The sequence below is a fragment of the Moschus berezovskii genome, chromosome 4, assembly GCF_049115385.1.
Source record: "Moschus berezovskii isolate FMDL1 chromosome 4, NW_MosBer_1.0, whole genome shotgun sequence".
NCBI lineage: Eukaryota > Metazoa > Chordata > Mammalia > Artiodactyla > Moschidae > Moschus > Moschus berezovskii.
The window spans coordinates 113,292,529-113,314,881 of record NC_142463.1 but is presented as its reverse complement, the minus strand read 5'-3'; the positions used below and the strand labels follow the sequence as shown (position 1 = coordinate 113,314,881).

General features: G+C 37.3%; 1 protein-coding gene and 1 pseudogene across 1 annotated transcript; both read right to left on the bottom strand.

Annotated features, from left to right (window-relative positions):
* Positions 1 to 336: 336 nt before the first annotated feature.
* LOC129541561 (olfactory receptor 10R2-like) lies at positions 337 to 6,062 on the bottom strand. Its single transcript, XM_055403528.2, has 2 exons — positions 6,033 to 6,062; positions 337 to 1,296 (listed from the first exon to the last, which is right to left on the bottom strand). Exons 1-2 carry the CDS (start codon positions 6,060 to 6,062, stop codon positions 337 to 339), a joined length of 990 nt encoding a protein of 329 aa, XP_055259503.2.
* Positions 6,063 to 16,890: 10,828 nt separating this feature from the next.
* LOC129541432 (olfactory receptor 10K1-like) lies at positions 16,891 to 17,834 on the bottom strand (annotated as a pseudogene).
* Positions 17,835 to 22,353: the final 4,519 nt, after the last annotated feature.

Below are 22,353 nucleotides of genomic sequence, written 5' to 3'. Positions count from 1 at the left end.
AAGACCACAAAGATTTTTGGCAAAGAAATCAAACATAGGGTAAGAGATAATGGCTGTTAAGACAGTTTTGAGAACCATAAATCTGGGAAAAGAAGAATAGGAAAGTTATGTTTTAGTGACAGACACTTTTCTATCTCCCTTAATCTTGGCAATAACCTTGAGATAAGCATAGTACCAAGACTGCTTTACATAAAGAATATTAAGGCCCCACAATACCAAACAACTCATCCAAGGCTATGCAGTTACACAGATAAGTAGATTAGAAATTTTTATGACTTAAACAGTTAGTGAAACATTTGTCCCAAATGTGTGTGTACTGTTTGAAAAATGTTTTAATTATAAAGTCTTAGTAGAAAACCCCTTCTTCACAATCATTTTCCGAATGGCAAGCTGTACATCTTTGTTTCTGAGGCTGTATACCACAGGGTTCAACAGTGGGGTGATGATGGTATAGGTCACTGTCACCAGCCTGTCTTTGCCTGATGTATTAATATGTTTGGCTGAGGGTCTCAAGTAGACAAAAGAAGCACAGCCATAGTGGATGATGACCACAGTGAGATGAGAGGCACAGGTGGAAAATGCTTTTTGCTTGCCTTCAACTGATGGTATCTTCAAGATAGTAGAGACAATAAATCCATAAGAGATGCAGATGAAGATCAAGGGCACAATAAGCACTAAGACTCCACAGATAAATATGATGAGTTCGTTAATGTAACTTCCAGCATAGGCAAGATGAATGACTGGTGAAATATCACAGAAGTAATGGTTGACCTTGTTGGAGCCACAGAAAGGGAGGCTAAAGACCAAAGTTGTTCCCAACAGAGATATTAGGAAACCACTAACAATGCACGTTGATATTAGTTGCCCACATACCCTCCAGCTCATGAGAATGGGGTAGTGCAAAGGCTGACAGATGGCAGCATAGCGATCATAGCCCATCACTCCCAGAAGCAGGCAATTGGTGACAGCAAAACCAAGAAAGAAGTACATCTGTGAAGCACAACTCACAAAGGACAGTGTCCTGAACACAGAGAGCAGATTGATAAGCATCTTGGGCAGGATGACAATTGTGTAGAAGATCTCAGAGGTAGAAAGGACACATAAAAAGAAGTACATGGGTGTGTGGAGGCTGTGATCCAAGCAGATGACTGAGATGATGGTGATGTTTCCACTCAAGATGATCAAATAGAGGCAGAGAAAAATCACAAAAAGGACAAGCTGCAATTCCCCAAGGCTGGAGAAACCCAGCAGGAGGAACTCAGTAACACAGGAGGAATTGGCCATGGAGAGTTGATCCTACAGAACAAAGTCAATATGATCAAGTTCATAGACCACTGGAGGTGAGAAATCAAGGAGACTTACCCTTCATAAAGTAGCCATTCTGGGTATGAAAGAGAAACAACAGGATTGTAAAGTAGCCAAGTATTATCCTAAATTAATATGCACCCACAGTGATAACTTTCTGCTAATGATTTTAGCAGTGAACCTGGGGACACATGTTTAAAAATAACGTACAGATGCTTGCTCAAATAAAGCCTATTCCTCAGGCTTCAAAGATTTACAGAGTCCCAACTTGCAAATATATATAGTCTCTGTTTAGGTCTTTTTTTATATAATTTAATTCTTAAATATTCTTTATCTATAATAATTATTATTTCAAGTGATCATAGTTTCATTCATATTACTGGTACATGTGTTCTATAAACTATAGCACCAATATCTGAAAATCTACCTCCCATTTGCTTTTAATACATTCCTCATCTAGGGCAATATCTATTGAACTGTTTTGTATTGCTTCTCTTTAGAATAGAGTTTCTTTTCATTGCTAATCACATTCCCCATTTTAATGCAGTTTTCATTAAAATTAATCTGGATTAGAACTACAGATGCTGTCTTGGAACTAGTTTTATGATTTTGCTACTTACTCTTACAGGACATTAGGCTTGATTTCCTCTTCCAGAAAATGAGTGGCCAGAATAATTAAGTTTTGCTTCAGTATTCACTGGCTGCCCACTTGGTTATACATCTTATCCTTGATATACCAGACTTGGAAACCCAACAGTCTATTGTTCCCGGTTCTGTCTCTGAATTCCTAAGCAGGGAATCTCAGATACATTCCCTAAGTCTTCTGATACAGTTCTTATTGCTGGTAGTAGAATATATATATATATATATTTAATTAAAACATTCTTATCCTCTCCCACTTCACACTTAAATCTGTTCCTTTACCTGGATTCTCTATCTCCACAAAACTTATCAAAATCTTCTTAGTCATCCATGTTGTAAATTTCTGAGGAATATTTAAACACTTGACAATTCGCATCCTCCAATTTGTTTTGATCTGCAGTACTTCTAGGATTCGTTTCTTTCCCTCTGCCAGAAATCAGCTTTTCCCTGAACTATTACCCAGCGCATTATGAATGGGCCCCAGGATCCCATCTTGTCCCACTCCAAGCCAGCGTCCACAAGAGCAGTACCATTTTCTGTCAATAGGACAAATTCTATCCTATTAATAAGCTCAATAATTCGCAATTATCAATAAAGTTAAAATTGTCTTTCATATTTTCTCAAATGTACCTTTCCACTCATAACTTCCACCACATATTCCTTTATCTTATCATTGAGAAAATGCATTTAGCATTGAGAAAATTTGAACAATCACGTCCTTTTTCGTATCATCCCCTACATCTGGAAATAGTCCATGTTTTATATTTATCATTTTCCTTCTTTTCTTTTGAGGTACTTCCTTAAATTCCCATCTAAAATAACACATGCTCATTGATCCTTCCTCCAACTTCCTAATCATATTTTATAGCTTTCTCTGTGGTTCCTTAGTAATCACTAGAATCTTACTTCCTTTGCCATTAGTAGTATAAATTCATGTTTATCTCCAAATATAATAACTTGCCTGAGACAGAAAATGCATCTCAACACTTACCATGGTGTCGAGTATATACCAGTTACTTGAAAATTTGTTGAAACAACAAATGACCAATGATTCCAGTTTTTCCTCTAAATTATTTCAAAACTCAAAAGGTAGATAGCATTTCATTTCATAGATTTTCTATACTTATTCCACTGATATTAATTTAGCATACAATATTAACCTTCTGCTTCAAAAATTTTGGATAAAAAAATTTAACATAGTTATTTAAATGTAGACACAAAACATACACTAAAAATTGTTGTTGTCTCATTTTCTTTTCTAATTACCAAGTGATTTTCTCCATTATCTGCTTAACCAAACTTCTCCATTTTAATTTTAAAAGCACTTTATTGATGGTTTTAAAGTCTTTTAAGGGCTTCCCTTGTGACTCAGCTCATGAAGAATCCACCTGCAATGCGGGAGACCTGGGTTCAATCCCTGGCTTGGGAAGATCCCCTGGAGAAGGAAAAGTCTATCCACTCCAGTATTCTGCTGGAGAATTTCATGTACTGTATAGTCAAAAGGGTCACAAAGAGTTGGACATGACTGAGCAACTTTCATTTCAAAGTCTTTTAAGAATAACACTATTTCTATTATTATTTGATCTTCTGCATAGACAAATATTTAGCAAAATTTTGAAATAGGACTAAAATCAAAAGCTTTAGATCTTCTTTTGCTATCTTTGAATTGCCTTATCTGTAAACTTTATAAGAAATACACACTGTGCTTTTGACCAAAACAAAGACTCTTCTATTATTCTTCCTAAGATACCATCTCTACATTTTCAATTTTCTGGTTTCTTTGCTTTGAGTATTTTCTCTTTCATAGGATCATCCTCAGAAAGAACAGTGACTAGTTATCCAAAGTAAGATGGAGTTTCTGAGAAGAAAGACACACCACATTACTCAATGGCTATTCCATGACACTCACCTGTCAACCTCTGCAAGATGTCATCTACTTTTTCAAACTCATCCTGGAAACCTGTGTGGGAATTGAAGCTTGAGAATAAATTTATTATGGAAAATTTTGGATATACTTAACCTGCTCTAAGATTCTGCATAAAATCTTTGACCAATAGAAGATAGTGTTGTAATCTTGGAAAGGAAGATATTATAGATCTCCCCCCACACACACACACACAAAAAGCTTTTGTGAAGATGAAAAGAGGGGAAAAGAAAAGGAAAATAGGGTAATTTAGCTATCTTTATAAGTGGAAAAAGTAAATTGATCTCTTATTATCTTGCTCAATCTCTCTTTGACACCTGTAAGATAAAGTTAATACCCTTACTTTGTTAAAAAAGATAAATAATTCTCCACCATATCTACATTTATAACCTTATCCTTTAACTATACATCACACTGGAATTGCACTGACATACTTACAGTTTTCCATATATGCCGTCATATTTCAAGATGTCATGCTGAGAAAGATCTCAGACTCCAATTTCCTTCTGCCTTCATCTGTGACCTGCTCATTTTTTACACTTTTTAAAAGTCAGTAGTTATTGAACTTTCTCTAATCTGTCTAGGGAAGGTTTAGTGTATCTTATATATTTAAAGATTGCTTTATGTGTCCTCACCAAATACTCAACATGTTATATCCAAATTATTTTTTTCCTGATTTTTTTCTCCAATAGATTTGACCGACTCAGGAGTAAAGACTACAACATTTCCCGATGTGTCCTCAAAACAGAGCCCAGCGCAAAAGGACTTACTGTATAGCACAGAGAACTATGGTTACTACTCTGTAATAACCTAAATGGGAAAAGAATTAAAAAAAAAAAAAAGATATATGTATATTTATAACTGAATCACTTTGCTGTACACCTGAAACTAACACAACATTGTTAATCAATGATATTATCATATAAAATTAAAAGTGAAAACAAAACAAAAAATCAAATTTAACTGTTCAAATAAATTAAATATATGGAATATAAGGGCTTGATGAGCAAATAAATGAAACAGTCCATAAATGAATTCGTAGTGATTTAAATTAGTACTCTTGACATCACCTTGGTCCCCTTTGCAAAACCATTGCCTCCTAAGTAAAAATACTTTCTGTGTTTTTCATATAGCTCATAGTCTGCTCAAATTTTTGTTTTCTTTCTTTCTAATACTGTATCCCTATATTTTCCTCCATTCAGCTACCCTTTCTATCATTTGATCACCTTTCTATTTTCCACTATTAATAACTGGGGAAAAATATCACTGACTCCAAAGAAACACCAACAATTTTTGTATTTGTTCTACATGTAAATGACTAGATTGTCACTGCTCTTCTCAATAAAAATTCCTAAAAATTCTCTTTAAAAATCACATTCCTTCAAATCAGAGTTTATTTCCCAGTGACATGCAGGTGTCTTCATTCTCAGACATATCCCCAAAACATTTATGATTTATGGGTAAAGTTTGCCAAAATTACCTTCCCTGTCATAATGCCCCAAAGTTTTTCTTACACTTCCTACAAACTCTTTGAACCAGTACAAAGTATACATTGTTTCACAGAAAAGATGTCATGTTGCCTTATTCATGGGACGTTTAGCTATTTCCTCAATATGTATCATCAGCAGTCTTTCCTTTTTACATTAACCATGACCTCATAACTTTGGTTGTTATTGAGATCTCCATCCTCCTAGGGATCGAATTACCACACTGTGCCCAGTTTTTGTCATAATTTCCCCAATTAGTAAGTAGAACTATTGTAATACAGTAGGAAAATTAGTTGGTCATAGAAAAGACCTCTTCTAATATACCATGGAGGCTAGTTGGTTTCCTCCTAGAAATTCTCTGGGGACTTAGAGAGGTGAAGGTTTTCTTGGTCATATTTGTTAAAACAGACATAATGGAACTACCTTCTTTGAGTTTCCCTACCTCAGGATTAATTTTTTCTCAGTTTGGAGAAAAAGATCCTTTTCACATTCTCATTTCTGAAATCTAGAAGAGAGGAAGAAATGTACAAAGAATACAGGACAAAATATTAGAGTGGCAGAGGCAATATAAGTCTTTTGGACACATGGGAAACATTTTTTCCTGGGATATAGTGTGAACATGATAAATATTTATTTAATGAAAAGAAAATAGAGCAACCTAGATGTCCATCAGCAGACGAATGGATAAGGAAGTTGTGGTACATACACACAATAGAATATTATTCATCTATAGAAAAAAATGCATTTGAGTCAGTTCTAATGAGGTGGATGAAACTGGAGCTTATTATACAGAGTGAAGTAAGCCAGAAAAAGAAACACCAATACAGTATATTAATGCATATATATGGAATTTAAAAAGGCGGTAATGATGACCCTATATGCAAGACAGCAAAAAAGACACAGATATAAAGAACAGACTTTTGGACTATGTGAGAGAAGGTGGGGCTGGGGCGATTTAAGAGAATAACATTGAAACATGCATATTACCATATGTAAAATAGATGACCAGTGCAAGTTTGATGCATGAAGCAGGGCACTCAAAGCCAGTGCTCTGGAACAACCCAAAGGGATGGGGTGGAGAGGGAGGTGGGAAGGGGTATCAGGATTGGGGGACACATCTAGACTCTGGCGCTTCCTACTTCAGCTTCCTACTTCCTACAAAACAACTTCCTACTGTCACATGAAACAGACATTTTTTTTTACCCTAGCCACATGGTTGATTCATGTCGGTATATAACAAAAACCACCACAATATTGTTAAGCAATTAGCCTCCAATTTAAATAAATAAATTAAAAAAACAATGTGTGGGTTGTGAAGTAAAATGTGATAGTGCATGTTTTAGATTTTAGCTGAGACTTATCCTTTAGAAGAACTTCCCCTTAACGTCAGATTTCTTATTTATTCCCTCTGTCAATGAACCCAGACTCATGGACTACAAATGAGACAAGCACTAGACATCCATGGAAGTCTCTTTGAGAGGTTCATGTAAACTGCTCTGGTATAAGTTATATCAGAGAAGCTACAAGGATGGAACAGAAGGAAATTTGAATGTATTCAGTAAGAACTTAATGAATAGAACCTGATGGCTTCACTCTCCTTCAGTTGTGTCAGAGATTGTGACCATGGCTAGATCTTTAGGAAATGCTTTGCTGAGAAGATTGATCAATAGACTTTATCTTTCTCTAGACATACAAAAGGTTAAAAATAGCCACATTTTTTTTTTTTATAGTTCTCACCTGGAGAGATGCTGTATTGCCTCTTTCTCCTGAAACTACGTAGGCTGAATGACTACTTTGATAAGCATATTGCAGCAAAAGTGAAGTTACAATGGTTTATAAACTCTGAGGTCTAGACTCTGGCACTTCCTACTTCAGCTTCCTACTTCCTACAAAACAACTTCTTACTGTCATATGAAACATCCATTTTTTTACACTAGCCACCATGTTCTGAGGAAACCCAAGCAGCACTTGGAGAATCCACATGATAACAAACCAGGGCTGTCAGTCAACAACCTCAGATAAGCACACAGTCAACAGTTAGCATAAACAAACAAGCCACACACATGAACAATTGTGTGAATGGATCTTTCAACCCTAGTTAAGCCACCCAAGGTGACCTCACAAAGAGTAGATACCAGCTGTCCCCATGGAGCCCTGCCAAAACTGTAGATTTATGTGCAAAATAAGTAAGTGGTGCTATTTTAACAGCAAAAGTTCTCAGTAATTTACTATGCAGGAAAAAAAAAAGATCAGAATTTGGTGTCTAAAGGCAGGGTGCTGATGTAATAAAAAACTTTAAAAATGTGACACTGAGTTTGAAACAGGAGAGTCTGTAAAGCCTTAAGAAATCTGTCACTGAAAGGTGTAAGAGGTTTGAGGCAACTCTTGGTAAGTATTTGAAGGACAGAGAGTAAATTGCTCTCACACTCTGGTAAAAAGGGGATATGTATATGCTTTGTTGAAAAGTTGGATGGCCCATAGCTCAGTAAACAAAAAAAAAAAAACACACACCTTGTTAACTCATGGAACGTCCTTTGGTAAATTGGTAGGAAGATTATAGAAAGTGAAAATCTATGATAAAACATAAGAAGGATGAAATGAAAAAAGAAGGTGCCGTTAAGTTTCTGAGAAGAATTTAGAGAAACTAGAGAACCCAGAACTCGCTGGGATTGGAAAAAAAGTTGTTTCTCATCCCATCCCCAAAGTCTTCTAGCAAAGTTTCTCACAGTAATAAATGGCCTCAGAAAAAGAGATTGAATGCAAGGTGCTTCAGGAGACTATCATCTCAGGGTAAAGATCGGAAGAATATCTCTGTAAGACTCTTTGTTATAATTTAGAAACGTTAAAGTCTATGCCAATTAAGGTTTCCAAGTATCTGAAGGGCATTAATCCTCTAAATTAATGGATTTTTTAAACAATCTTAATAGAAACACCATCCTCATAGGTAGCCCACAATGAAGAAAGAAATGTGAGTTTGACTTTAATTAAATTAATTTTATGAACAGAAACAAAAAATACCTTTTTTGTTTTTAAAGAATTGTATTGCTTTTTGCTAAGGTTGAAGGAAAGAGACAATAAAAATGTAAATAGATATTAGGATCCCCAACCTTTTATACAGAGTAATGAGACCGAGAAAACCACCCACGTGAATAAAGTGGTTTTCTTATGAATAAGGAAGAATGATCAGAGAATGATCTGATCATCTAACCTCAGGTTAGAACAGAGAGATGCGGAGAATCATTCCCAGGACAAAGACTAGGTCCTAATCAAGGTCAACACGTGCGCAGTTGGATTTCAGGATTCTTACAGACCGGTGACGACTATGTGCTTCATTCCCTCCTTTTTCAAAAGGGAGCATCTGTTGCAATTATCCTATGCTTATCTTACCAATGTATTTTAGGTGTGTCAGGAGCAGATAACCTGCATCTTTAATTCCCTTAGAACTTTAAATCAGAAAAACAACTTCACTTAAAGCAGCTCGTATGTGTATGGATATGATTTAGATCACAAGACCCTGGACCTTGAGAGAACTAACCAGATGCTGTAATTGGTTAAGAGTTTGACAGGCCTTGGGAAGAAGGTAAGCATATTTTGCAATAGTAAGGATGTAAACAAACATGGTATGGTAAAAGGGAAGACTATAAAATTAAAGATAGCCACAAGTACTTTGAGCCTTTCCCCAATGAGAGGTGTGGTCTATGTCTCTTTCCCTTGAATATCACAATTATGACTGCTTAACTGATGCTGGGAAAGGTTGGGGGTGGGAGGAGAAGGGGACGACAGAGAATGAGATGGCTGGATGGCATCACTGACTCTGTGGACTTGAGCTTGAGTGAACTCTGGGAGTTGGTGATGGACAGGGAGGCCTGGTGTGGGGTCACAAAGAGTCCGACACGACTGAGCGACTGAACTGAACTGATGGCTTCCCAGGTAGTGTTAGTGGTAAAGAACCTGCCTGCCAATGTAGGAGAAGTAAGAAACACAGGTTCAATCCCTGGGTCAGGGAGATCCCCTGGAGGAGAGCACAGAAATTCACTCCAGTATTCTTGCTTGGAGAATCACATGGACAGAGGAACCTGGCCGGTTATGGTCCATAGGATTGGAAAGAGTCAGACATGACTGACGTGATTTACCACAGCACACATGGTCCCTATAATGACAGCTTGACCAATGAAATATGCCATAATGGTGCTATGCCTTAAAAGACTACCAGTTCCCACTTCCTGAATTTTAGAATATTTACTCTTTGAATCCAGTTACCAGGCTGTGAGAAATTCTGAGGAACTCCATGAAGAGGGTCACATGGAGAAAACTGAGGCTCCCAATCTACAGTCTTAGATCACCTCCTGATCATCTATCAGCACCATCTTGTCATCCATGAATGAGACACATCTTAGAAGTGGGTCCTTCCATGTAGTCAAGCTGCTTAATTGATTGTATGGAACAGAAACAAGGCATCCTCAAACTCTCCCCAAAATAGAGATTTATGGGGAAAATAAATGATTATTGTTGTTTTAAATCACTAAATTTGGGAGGGGGGATTCATATTAGGACACTTTCATGTGTAGTTTTAAGTGTTCCATTTAGGTAGATAGAGCAGACAATTATTCAAACATAATTGAGAGACATTTAGCAGTAATCTATATGTTGCATACTATATCAAGGAAATAGGTAATAATGAGAAAACTTAATACATAGGTATGACAAAGCACTTCCTCCCATATTCTGACAATCTGGTGGAGAAGATAAGATATAAACATAACTACCTACACAATTCATAACACAGTAAGAGTCATAAGAGAGGCCTAAATTACTATGGTATTTTGAAGAAAGGAAATAAATATCTTATGAAATAGGTAAAAATAAAGTGGTACTTTGATAAGGATAGGATTGTATATGGGTAAAAGGAGGTAATAGCCCTTTTGACTGAGAAATTCTTTAGTTTCTAGGTTAGCACAGACCCCATCTCCATAAAGATTCCACCTTAGAAGCACTAAATGGAGGGGTCTGATGTCCACAGGTTTACCTTTTATTGTAGTTTTATGTAATTAAAAAGTACAATATGGATGTAATTAATCCTTGGCTAGTGGGTAAGAGTGACCAAGGTGGCCTTTCTTCCACCATTGCAAAGTATTTTTATGAAAGAAAAATTGTGCCCCTAATTATATGGTCATATTATATTATAAGGGGTTAATAGTATATATAAATATGGACAAGAGGTGCATGAAAAAATGCTCAACACCACTAATCACAAGGGAAATGTAAATGAAAAACACAATGAAATATTACCTCAGAATGTCTATTATCAAAACAACTAACAAATGCTGGTGAGGATGCAGAAAAAAGGGAGTCCTCATACACTGTTGGTGGGAATGTAAATTGATATAACCACTGTGGGAAACAGTATAGAGGTTTTTCAAAAGGCTAAAAGCAGAACTACCATATGACCCAGCAATTCCACTCTTGGGCTGTTGAGGTCCTTTAATGGACCGGAACCTGGGGGTCTGGAGTCAATGATAAGAAAGTAAAAGAAAGAGAGAAAGAGGCTGATATTCCTTGGTTTAAGCAGAAAACCAATAAAACCCATGATACAGGGCTTGCGTCGCTCACGAAGGCACTGGGCATCCTCTCAAGGAGGTAAAGGCACAGTGTGCCTTCTCGAGAGAGGTTCTTAGAAGTCCGGGCAGGAGAGTGAGCATGACGGGTTTCTACAGTCCAGAGAATTAACCGGGGAGAGAGAGAGAAAGAAAGACACAGGGACCCAAGCTCTGATGGAGCAAAGGTGTTTTATTCAACTCAGTTCAGTTCAGTCGCTCATTCGTGTGCGATTCTTTGTAACCCCATGAATCACAGCACGCCAGGCCTCCCTGTCCATCACCAACTCCCAGAGTTCACTTAAACTCATGTCCATCAAGTTGGTGATGCCATCCTGCCATCTCATTCTCTGTCGTCCCCTTCTCCTCCTGACCTCAATCCTTCCCAGTATCAGAGTCTTTTCCAGTGAGTCAACTCATCGCATGAGGTGGCCAAAGAATCGGAGTTTCAGCTTTAGCATCAGTCCTTTCAATGAACACCCAGGATTGATCTCCTTTAGAATGGACGGGTTGGATCTCCTTGCAGTCCAAGGGACTCTCAAGAGTCTTCTCCAACACCACAGTTCAAAAGCATCAATTCTTCGGCAATCAGCTTTCTTCACAGTCCAAATCTCACATCCATACATGACCACTGGATAAACCATAGCCTTGACTAGACGGACCTCTGTTGGCAAAGTAATGTCTCTGCTTTTTAATACACTATCCAGGTTGGTCATAACTTTCCTTCCACGGAATAAGTGTCTTTTAATTTCATGGCTGCAATCAGCATCCGCAGTGATTTTGGAGCCCAAAAAAATAAAGTCTGACACTGTTTCCACTGTTTCCCCCCTATTTCCTGTGAAGTGATGGGACCAGATGCCATGATCATAGTTTTCTGAATGTTGAGCTTCAAGCCACTTTTTCACTCTCCTCTTTCACTTTCATCAAGAGGCTTTTGAGTTCCTCTTCACTTTCTGTCATAAGGGTAGTGTCATCTGCATATCTGAGGTTATTGATACTTCTCCCGGCAATCTTGATTCCAGCTTGTGCTTCTTCCAGCCCAGCGTTCCTCATGATGTACTCTGCATATAAGTTAAATAAGCAGGGTGACAATATACAACCTTGACTTACTCCTTTTCCTATTTGGAACCAGTCTGTTGGTCCATGCCCAGTTCTAACTGTTGCTTCCTGACCTGCATACAGGTTTCTCAAGAGGCAGGTCAGGTGGTCTGGGATTCCCATCTCTTTCAGAATGTTCCACAGTTTATTGTGATCCACACAGTCCAAGGCTTTGGCATAGTCAATGAAGCAGAAATAGATGTTTTTCTGGAACTCTCTTGCTTTCTCCATGATCCAGGTGATGTTGGCAATTTGATCTCTGGTGCCTCTGCATTTACTAGAACCAGCTTGAACATCTGGAAGTTCATGGTTCATGTATTGCTGAAGCCTGGCTTGGAGAATTTTTAGCATGACTTTACTAGCATGTGAGATGAGGGTTATATACTGTCTTACAAGGTAGCTATTTTCAGCAAAGATAAAAATCAAAAGCCCAGACTTACAAATTATCAAGGAAACATAAGGCAATCCATATCAAAGAGAGAGCATTGTAAATAATCACTTTTACCGTGTGGTTCATAAAAAGGAACAGGGTCATAAATAGTTACTTATCACCATATGGAAAAACTAAGGAAGGAAATGCATGTATTCCTCAGCCCCAGGAGCGGCTTCCCACTCCACTGAATTGAATATTCAGGAATTAATAAGGAACAGAGGATTCATGACAGATCCAAAACAGCACACAGGAAGCATCCTGTTAAATGCTTCCTGACATTGCATGTACACCCAAAGATACAAAAACACTAACTCAATAAGATGCAGGGACCCCAATGCTCACAGCAGAACTATTTACAATATTCAAAATACAAAAGCAATTTAAATGTTAATTGATAGATGAACATTTATATATATATGCAATCGAATATTACTCAGCCATAAAAAAACAAATATTATTATTTATAGCAACATGGACCTATTTTGTTAAATAAAATAAGAGAGAAAAACAAATACTTGACTTCCCTTACATGAGGAAAATAAAAAATAAAACAAACAAATCAAACAAACAAACAAACAAAAAAACAGAATCACATATACTGAACAAACTGGTGGTCCCCAAAAGAGAGGCAGGAGAATAGACAGACAAAATAGGTAAAGGAGATTCAGTTCTGTTCAATTGCTCAGTCATATCTAACTCTTTGCAACCCCATGGACTGCAGCACACCAGGCTTCCCTGTTCAACACGAACTCCTGGAGCTTTCTCAGATTCATGTATATTAATAAAATAAATGTCACAGAAATGTCATGTACACATAAAAATATAGTCAATAATAGTGTAACATGTTTGTGCAGTGATAGATGATAACTGGACTTATTTTGGTGATTATTCCCTAAAGTATATTGAATCACTGTGTTGTACACCTGAAATGATTACAATTTTTTGTGTTAACTATAACAACAACAATAACAAAAAGGAATTGAGAAATTATTGCCAGACAAAGTAATATACAGGAGGATTTCCCCAAATGTAATGGCCAGCATTAAATTTGAGAGGTATACAAATGAATCTGTTTTATTTCAATTTTTTATATTTATTTTAATTGCATTAGAAAATTTGAGTATATAAAATCTTGTAATTAAATATCAATGCAAGGATTTAGCTAAAATTGGTATGTACATTTAAAAGAAAGTCAATTTGAACAAAAATGCTGGATGAGTAAAAATATTATTAAATTAAATTAAAATGTTTATAAAATATAAGATGACAAGATATATAAGCTATTATTCACAGATATGAAGAATGGGGTTCAGATAGGGTACATTACTTGCCCACAGACATACAGCTTTCAGGGCAAGACAACAAATTATATTTGCAAACTTTCAGTTCTATATTGTTTGAAATAGAAATTTGTGAGACTCTTCCTTTACAGGAATCTCAGTGCATAGTTTATTAAGTCATATTTTTTAATATTCAGATTGAAGTTATACAGATTCCTTCATGATTCCTCACTCCATCCCTTTATGAACAAAAGCATCATTTGATTAAATGACTGGACAGATTTGGTTAAGAAAATAAGTTTCTAACAGAAGTAAGCTAAATTATTGCCATGGAAATAAAATAGGAATTAGGAGTATTTCTGTGTTTGACTCCTATCCTTCTCCTGAAGGAAAAGTTTTCTTCAGCTCAGAGTAGTGTCAATGAAAATATAGAGGAGAAAGCCAAAGTCCAATACACAGATGAAGAGTCCCAGATTGACATTCTGGTCATTGCAATGAAGACTTCAAGTGCGCATTGGCCCCTACTATTGGCACTAGATTCATTTTGTAAAGTGTTGTCTGGAGTTTGTAATCCTGCCTCTCTACCACATTTAAAGAACTATATTTTGAGGGAGATCAGGAACTAGTGAGTCAAAGCCTTACAGGATGGGGGAAGAACAAGACTAAGAATAATTAAAGACCTGTGTTAATGTTAACTATTCTGCTTACTACTGTTTTGAAGTTCTTGAAGTGATTCAAAGGAGACAGGATGAGACTGTGGAAATGAAGAAGGAATATGACTGAAAAACCCATAGTTCACAAAATTGATAGGATTTAGTAGCTAAGCCAATGTGTGGTGTAGAAAGAAAAAACAACAACAAAAAAAGAGTCATGAGGTCACTTTCAAGTGCTTGGCTGCCTGAGTGGATGAGATGAGCTGACATTCACCAAGACAGGACATGAAGGTGGCTGAGCAATCTTGGCAGCAAAAGATGGAAGGATGGACAAGGAAATTCAAAATATAAACATTTCTTTTGTTCCAGGCATTATACGAAAAACAGTGTTGACAAGGTTATGTTTAATGTAAAATCTGTGCCTTCAGGAAATTCAAATTCATTGTACAGAGAGATAAAGAAAATGTACTATGTTGACCTCTTTGTCTTCCTCCAACTCTCCTAGCTCTTTCTGGCTTCAGAGTTTTTGTATATGTTGTCCCTTAAATCTGAAAGAATCTACCCAAATAATCCATTTTACCTGGTGATTCCTTAATTTGTACCTCAATTTGTACTTCTCATGAGTACCTGGTTACTCATCAATTTCTCAGAGAAGTCATCTCCACACCGTTCAATCTGAATTAGATTTATTTTATTATCTACCCTGCCCCGCAACATGTACAGTTTTTCTTTAAAAAGGACAGCTCAACCTGTGGTAAATTATTTTCCTCTGAATTTACCTCTTTAATGAGACTCTTTCAAACCAGAATATAGTTCTAGAGGGCAAAGACCACACATATTTATTTATTGTTGATTTCCAGAAGCTAAAATAGTATCTGGTAATATTAAGCAATGAATAAACATTTGTTGAAATAATAAAAGGTATAATAAAAGTGGATCTTTATGATTATAAGAACACAAGGCAGAGTCTACTATCAAGGGAAGACTAAAATAAGGAAGCAAGGAAGGCTTTAGAGAGAAAGTGAGGGAGCAGCTCAGACTATCTTAAAATATTCAATTTACATAGAACAGAGGAGCTATTCCACAGAAAAGAAGGAGCCCATGAGGAAACATTGCAGAATACTGAATCACACTTGGAGGACAATCAAATAGGGCACAGCTAGACACGTATGAGAAATGGATCGTAATTGTGTTAGAAACAAAAATGTCAGAGAGATAGGCAGAGACTAGGTGATAAATTCTTGCTAACAAAGGATTCTTGGCTTTGTCTTGTAGGGCAAGGGGAGTTATTGAGGGTATTTTCAGGTATTTTCTGGTCATTAGGGCTTTCTTGCTCTTTATAGTATTAACATTGACTCAACCCTTTTTTTTTTGGATTATCTGAGATACTTCAGCAATTATGCAATCTTAGTAGGTTCCTGGAAGAGAAGCAATAGATATGATGTACAAGGAATGAATGTGGCAGAAAGACAGGAGAGTACAGAAAAGATATGCATACACATAGGAAGGAGCCTCCATAGTGAAGTTCCAAACACAAACAAAGGAAGACCAAAACAATCTCATGAAAAGCAAAGACATTTCAATATGAGGTGGGTGGACCAGGAACTGAAAAGTGTTACTAAGGTTTTCTCAAGCATGGAGAGTACCAAAATTGTCTTGGTTTCTTCATGAAAGGCAGAACTGAAAGTAGGGGGGGGGCGAGAGGGTAGTAAGATTATCTTCTACTGTTCCAAGGAACTGGACAGTGTTGTTCTAAAAAATAAAATAAAACAGCCAGTTACTAATTATTTTATCAGCAAAATGGGTTTATTTGGGAATAATGGAGAATTGCCATTTGAGACAAGCCTGCTTTACTAAAAGCCATAGGCAAGTCTAACAAGTAAAAAAAAAAAAAAATAGTTAAAGATTACTTTATAGAAAGAAGTGAGGGAATTGAGAAGAGTTGTTTTTAATGAAAGTGCGATGAAGCAAAGTGAGAGTTTAGGACAGTGTAGCATTTCCCTTTGCCTGGATTGTTTCTGGGAGAGGAGACCTCTTCCTGTTGAGGTCTGTTATTGATGTCTTCCTGGTGAGGGTTGTAATGAAGTCAAGGCACAGTGTGCAAGGTCTCTCTCTGGCCTTCTAACTCCCTTTTAAATGAGGTATCCTTTATTTTGTTTCACAACAGCTTGGGTATATATTTGCTTTTATCAGTTGATATAATTGTTTTTGAATAATCAATCTATTTCACAGCAGTGAAATATAAGAAAATTTGTTCTAGAAATGAGTAATTGTTTCCCACATCAGCATAACCTTCTTAGAGTATCACTGACGGCAGAAATTCAAAGTATTTTAACATCTTTGAGCCTCATTCTCTGAATATGGAAAGATTCTCATGTTACAGTGTGCTCTACACTTGAGAAAAATGTGAAAGTACACATATTACCTGACACATAAAAGGTGTACAGTTAACTGAATAGCTAAAATTTCGCTCCTTAATTAATAGAATATGAAGTATGGGTCATTGCTCTTTGAAGAGCTGATTTGAACTCCTTATTTCTCAAGCTGTAAATCATTGGGCTGAACAATGGTGTGAGGATGGTATAAGACACAGATATTAGGGTGTCTTGACTTGAAGAGTAATTGGATTTGGGCCATAAGTAGATGAAAGAGGCACAACCATAATGAACAGTTACTACAATGAGATGGGAGGCACAGGTAGAGAAGGCCTTGTATCTTCCACCAGAGGATGGGATTTTTAGAATGGCAGAGATGACGCAGATGTAGGAGACCAGGATAAGTAACAGGGGAATAACCAAGACAAACACACCAAGCACAAAGATGACCAACTGACTGAGACGAGAGTGGTGAGATGCCAGCTTGAGGACCGGAGACACGTCACAGAAGAAGTGATGGAGCTGGTTGGAGGAGTGGAAGGGCAGGTGAAATACCAGAGAGGTGGTGACCAGTGAGACAGTGAAGCCACAGGCACAGGCAGCAGCCACTAGTCCCACGCACACCCCATGCCCCATGAGCACTGTGTAGCGCAGAGGGTCACAGATGGCCACGTAGCGGTCATAACCCATGGCTGCCAGCAGGAAGGAGTGAGAGCAAATGAGGAAGAGGAAGGAAAACATCTGGATGGCACAGCCCAGAAAGGAGATGGCCTTCTTCTGGGCTAACAGGTCAACCAGCATCTTGGGTACAATGACGAAGGTGTAGCAAGTCTCAGAGCAGGAGAGGACACCAAGGAAGAAGTACATGGGAGTGTGAAGGGCTCTGTCCAGCACAATGGTGAAAACGATGATGGCGTTGGTGCCCAACATGAACACAAGTACACAAGCAGGAAGACAACGAAGAGCAGCCGCTGCAGCCCAACCAGAGATGAGAAGCTGAGGAAGACAAACTCTGTCACTAAGGTCTCATTGGTCCACTCCATGGTCACTGCTATACAGGAGAGCCAGAGCCAGAGCCACAGGCCAGGATCCAGGGATGGAGAAAGGCATGGGGAACTCAGCACAAAGTCTGCAGGGGGCAGGCATCTCCAGATATTTGATGGCACTCATTCATTCCCTCCAAAATAGTCTGCCAAAATAAGAATTAAGGCTAAATATAGAACAGAATAATTGACAATCTATGAGCAGACTTTTCCAAAGCTATGAACACATTATCTCTCCAGGCAAGGAGTAAAGATTTGTCTAACAGTTATCTCTTGTATCTTACTTATGGATTATTGTGGTTTTCTTGCTCACCACAAGCCCAAGAAAGGCAACCCTTCAAAAGTGAAAAATATGGTTAACTTCAGCTATCTGAACTTGATCAGAATGTGGAATAAAAGAATGAGCAATGTTCAGAAACATTATGTGAACTTCAGTTTATCAACCATAAAATGGGAAGGAAGAAGAATAATTAGATGATCTCTGAGCAAAAGGGTGAAGGGATCTGTACTTATTGACAACTAATTATATGCTAAAATATAATGGTAAAAATAACATACATTTTGTCAACTCTTAATTACAATTTTATGTCAAAATCCAAAACAATAAGAAAATAGAAGAAAAGCCTTTAATGTTGCTTCTAACAATACTTTGGCCACCTCATGCAAAGAGTTGACTCACTGGAAAAGACTCTGATGCTGGGAGGGATTGGGGGCAGGAGGAGAAGGGGACGACAGAGAATGAGATGGCTGAATGGCATCACCGACTCGATGGACATGAGTTTGAGTGAACTCTGGGAACTGGTGATAGGCAGGGAGAACTGGAGTGCTGTGACTCATGGGGTCTCAAAGAGTCGGACACGACTGAGCGACTGAACTGAACTTAACTGAACAATAAGAAGAGACAAATTAGAAACATTTCTGGAAATTCTGAAACTAGAGCAGTGGGCAAGGATGGAATAGAAAATAATGTTAGTTTAAACAAATATTCTTTTTTTTTTTCCCAGAAAAAGAATAGTCATCAGGGTGAAAAAAAAATAATAATAAATAAATATTGAGACATTGACTTCATGGCATTTTGTACCACACTTCATTTTTCCATGCTATTAGTACGTGCCTCAGAGAAAGAGAAATAGAGTTTTGCAAAAATGGCCATGAAGTTGTCACAGAGAGTGAGAAAGAAAGGTATAATTGGGCAGTTTTCTGAGTTCTAACCCCTGACATAAATCATAGGCTCTATTTATGTTGTATCTTGCTATGTCAATAATTCCTTTTGAATAATCTGACTACTAAACGTAGTTTGCAAACTGCTAGAAAAGATTATTTCTAAAGTCATTCTAATATCAGATAATTTTTTCAATGGTGTGTTTACCACTGACCAAGCCTAAGGAGTTAGAAAGTATTCTCTAGATGCAAAATCATCTAGCATTTGTTGACTGTATCCAGTCTTTGTGTATGCACTTTTAGTATATTTATATACTTATGCATCATTTTGTGCTGAAGAATTATTTGCATCTGCTCTCAGAAGTTTTTTTCAATATTTCTAGTCAACAGTAAATGTTAGCTTTCTAAACACTAAGTAAAATGATTCCGTTCCATTCCGTTCTGTCGCTCAGTCGTGTCCGACTCTTTGCGACCCCATGGACTGTAGCCTACCAGGCTTCTCCGTCCATGGGATTCTCCAGGTAAGAATACTGGAGTGGGTTACCATTTCCTTCTCCAGGAAGTAAAATGATTAAACATTTCTAAAACACCTATTACTAGAATTTGGAGAATATAATTTTGCTCTTTCTTAATCACTAGAAACTGGTCCTAAAATTAGTAGGTATAATTATTGTTTTCCTGAAATTAGTATTAGGATATTCACATACACTAGTTTTAAAGCTCTTTGGACTGTAGCCTACCAGGCTTCTCCGTCCATGGGATTCTCCAGGTAAGAATACTGGAGTGGGTTACCATTTCCTTCTCCAGGAAGTAAAATGATTAAACATTTCTAAAACACCTATTACTAGAATTTGGAGAATATAATTTTGCTCTTTCTTAATCACTAGAAACTGGTCCTAAAATTAGTAGGTATAATTATTGTTTTCCTGAAATTAGTATTAGGATATTCACATACACTAGTTTTAAAGCTCTTTAACACTAACAATTAGAATTTTCAGTGACTGCAACTTTAAGATAACTATAAAGACATTTCTATTACATATAAATGCAAAGGGTGTATATACCGAATACCACTAGTGCTACCTGGGAAGATTATATCCTCAGTACATACACATATATATGTATAATAAGCATCTATTTTCTATATAAAGAAAAGCAAACTGATGAAATAGTTTCTCTATATAATACCTCCACCTGGACAAATGGACTTCCATTCATTTCAAAACATTGATGGTAATATAAATTTATGGTCATTGCTTATCTTTGTCTTATCAATTTCCCAAAACTTTTCTGAATCTTCTTTCAACTAGTTCACATGTAAACCCACTGTACCCTCACTTCACTGAGTATGAATTTTACAGTAGACTCTAGAAGTTAGAATTACCGTATTCTTAAAGAGTATCTATATTTACCCAATACCATAAAACACAACTGTTAGGATTATTTGTCCCTCAGATCTATGAAGGTAGCTGATTTCAGTTAGGTGGATTTTTCATACTATTATTAGTAACATAACCCCACAGTCTAAACAAGTTGTGTGATTGATGTATTTGTCCTTTTCGTGGTGCATGGAGATCTAATGGCACAGTATATATGAGAAGACATCAAAGACCACCAGTGTGTTATATCAGTACTAGGGATAGAAAAATAAAAAGAGCAGAAGAATAAAAAGATCTTCCAGCCAAATACTTACAAGCTATAAAATTAAGTTAAAAGTTCCCTCAGTTTGGAGTGAGAAGATCTATATCTTAGGTCTAGCATTGTGTGACTTTGGGCAAAATTTTTAACTCTGATATCAATCTCCTTATTTTAAATTAAAAATGAAAGTGGAAGTCTTTCAGTTGTGTCCAACTCTTTGAGACTCCATGGACTATACAGTCCATGGAATTCTTCAGGGAAGAATACTGGAGTTGGTAGCCTTTCCTTTCTCCAAGGGATCTTCCCAACCCAGGACTCCCTCATTTCAGGCGGATTCTTTACCAGCTGGGCCAGAAGGGAAGCCCAAGAATACTGAAGTGGGTAGCCTATTCCTTCTTCAGTGGATCTTCCCGACCCAGGAATCGAACCGCAGTCTCCTGCATTGCAGCAGATTCTTCACCAGCTGAGCTATCTGGGAAGCCCTTGAAAGAAACAGGGAAATAGCTGGAATAAACTGTTATGATGCATGGAAAGTATTTAAACAGAGGCTTCTACAGAATATCCTACAGAAAGAAATTTAACTTAGGGTAGCAGTTGAGCAGCAGCAGCAGCAGCAGCAGTTGAGTACTGGCCCTTAATAGCCTTTTCAACTCATGGACTCCAAGATTCTCTAGTTAGATGACCTTGAAAGTCCCCTTATAATATTCTAGAGCTTATAGACAGAATTTAGGTTACGATCCTTAGAGCTGACACTTTCCCACCTTACTTTCTGACTCCTTAGATACTCCTCAGGGATTTATGTAATTTAGATTTAAAGTGACTCAATACTTGAGGTTATTGTGTACATTTAAAAAAGGAGCAAACTCACAAATTTTTCAGGTGTAAAATATTTTGAGACTTTCAAATATATATCTTATGGAAGGCATTAATTAACTGAGATAAATTATGTAGGCAGCCTCAGAAAATAAATTGAATTTTCATATTCTTAAGTACACATGAATATCCTGAATTTGACATTTTAAAATGGAGCTTAAGTAGAGTTTTCAGTTATAGCTTAAAACATACAACCATGAGTAGACTGCAGAAAGAATATTAAGTATTTGTTTCACTTAACCCATGAGTCAACCAACCTTTTCAGAGAAGGCACTGGCGACCCACTCCAGTACTCTTGCCTGGAAAATCCTATGGACAGAGGAGCCTGGTAGACTATAGTCCATGGGGTCGCGAAGAGTCGGACACGACTGAACGACTTCACTTTCACTTTTCACTTTCATGCATTGAAGAAGGAATTGGCAACCCACTCTAATGTTCCTGCCTGGAGAATCCCAGGACAGAGGAGCCTGGCGGGCTGCCATCTATGGGGTCGCACAGAGTCAGACATGACTAACGCAACTTAGCGGCAGCAACAGCAGCAATCAACTTTTAAAAATATATATATAAGAATGGAAAATCTACTGGGAGCATAAATGATCCAGTATAACAGTCATGAAGAAAAACTCAGAGAACTATACCCAATCATTCTTAGTACCTGGAATTAAAAGCAGCTCCTGGTTCTCCTTCTTAACCCTACCACTTACCAGAATTGCAGTGAGGTCCAGTGTCCATAACACTACCCTTTGTCAAGGTCTAGACCCAACAAAGCCCTTAGACTAACCAGATCAATATTCTCACTGCTCAGCAAGTACTTATTAATATATGTCCTTTCAACTCAGAAACAGCT

What these genes read in the sequence shown, in the direction of transcription:
- LOC129541561 (XM_055403528.2), bottom strand. Translation starts at nt 6,062, where the DNA reads ATGTACCACAACTTCCTTATCCATTCGTCT. An exon ending in ACTTCCTTATCCATTCGTCT is followed by an intron (nt 1,297 to 6,032) that starts GCTGATGGACAT and finishes TTTGTTCTGTAG; the next exon opens with GATCAACTCTCCATGGCCAA.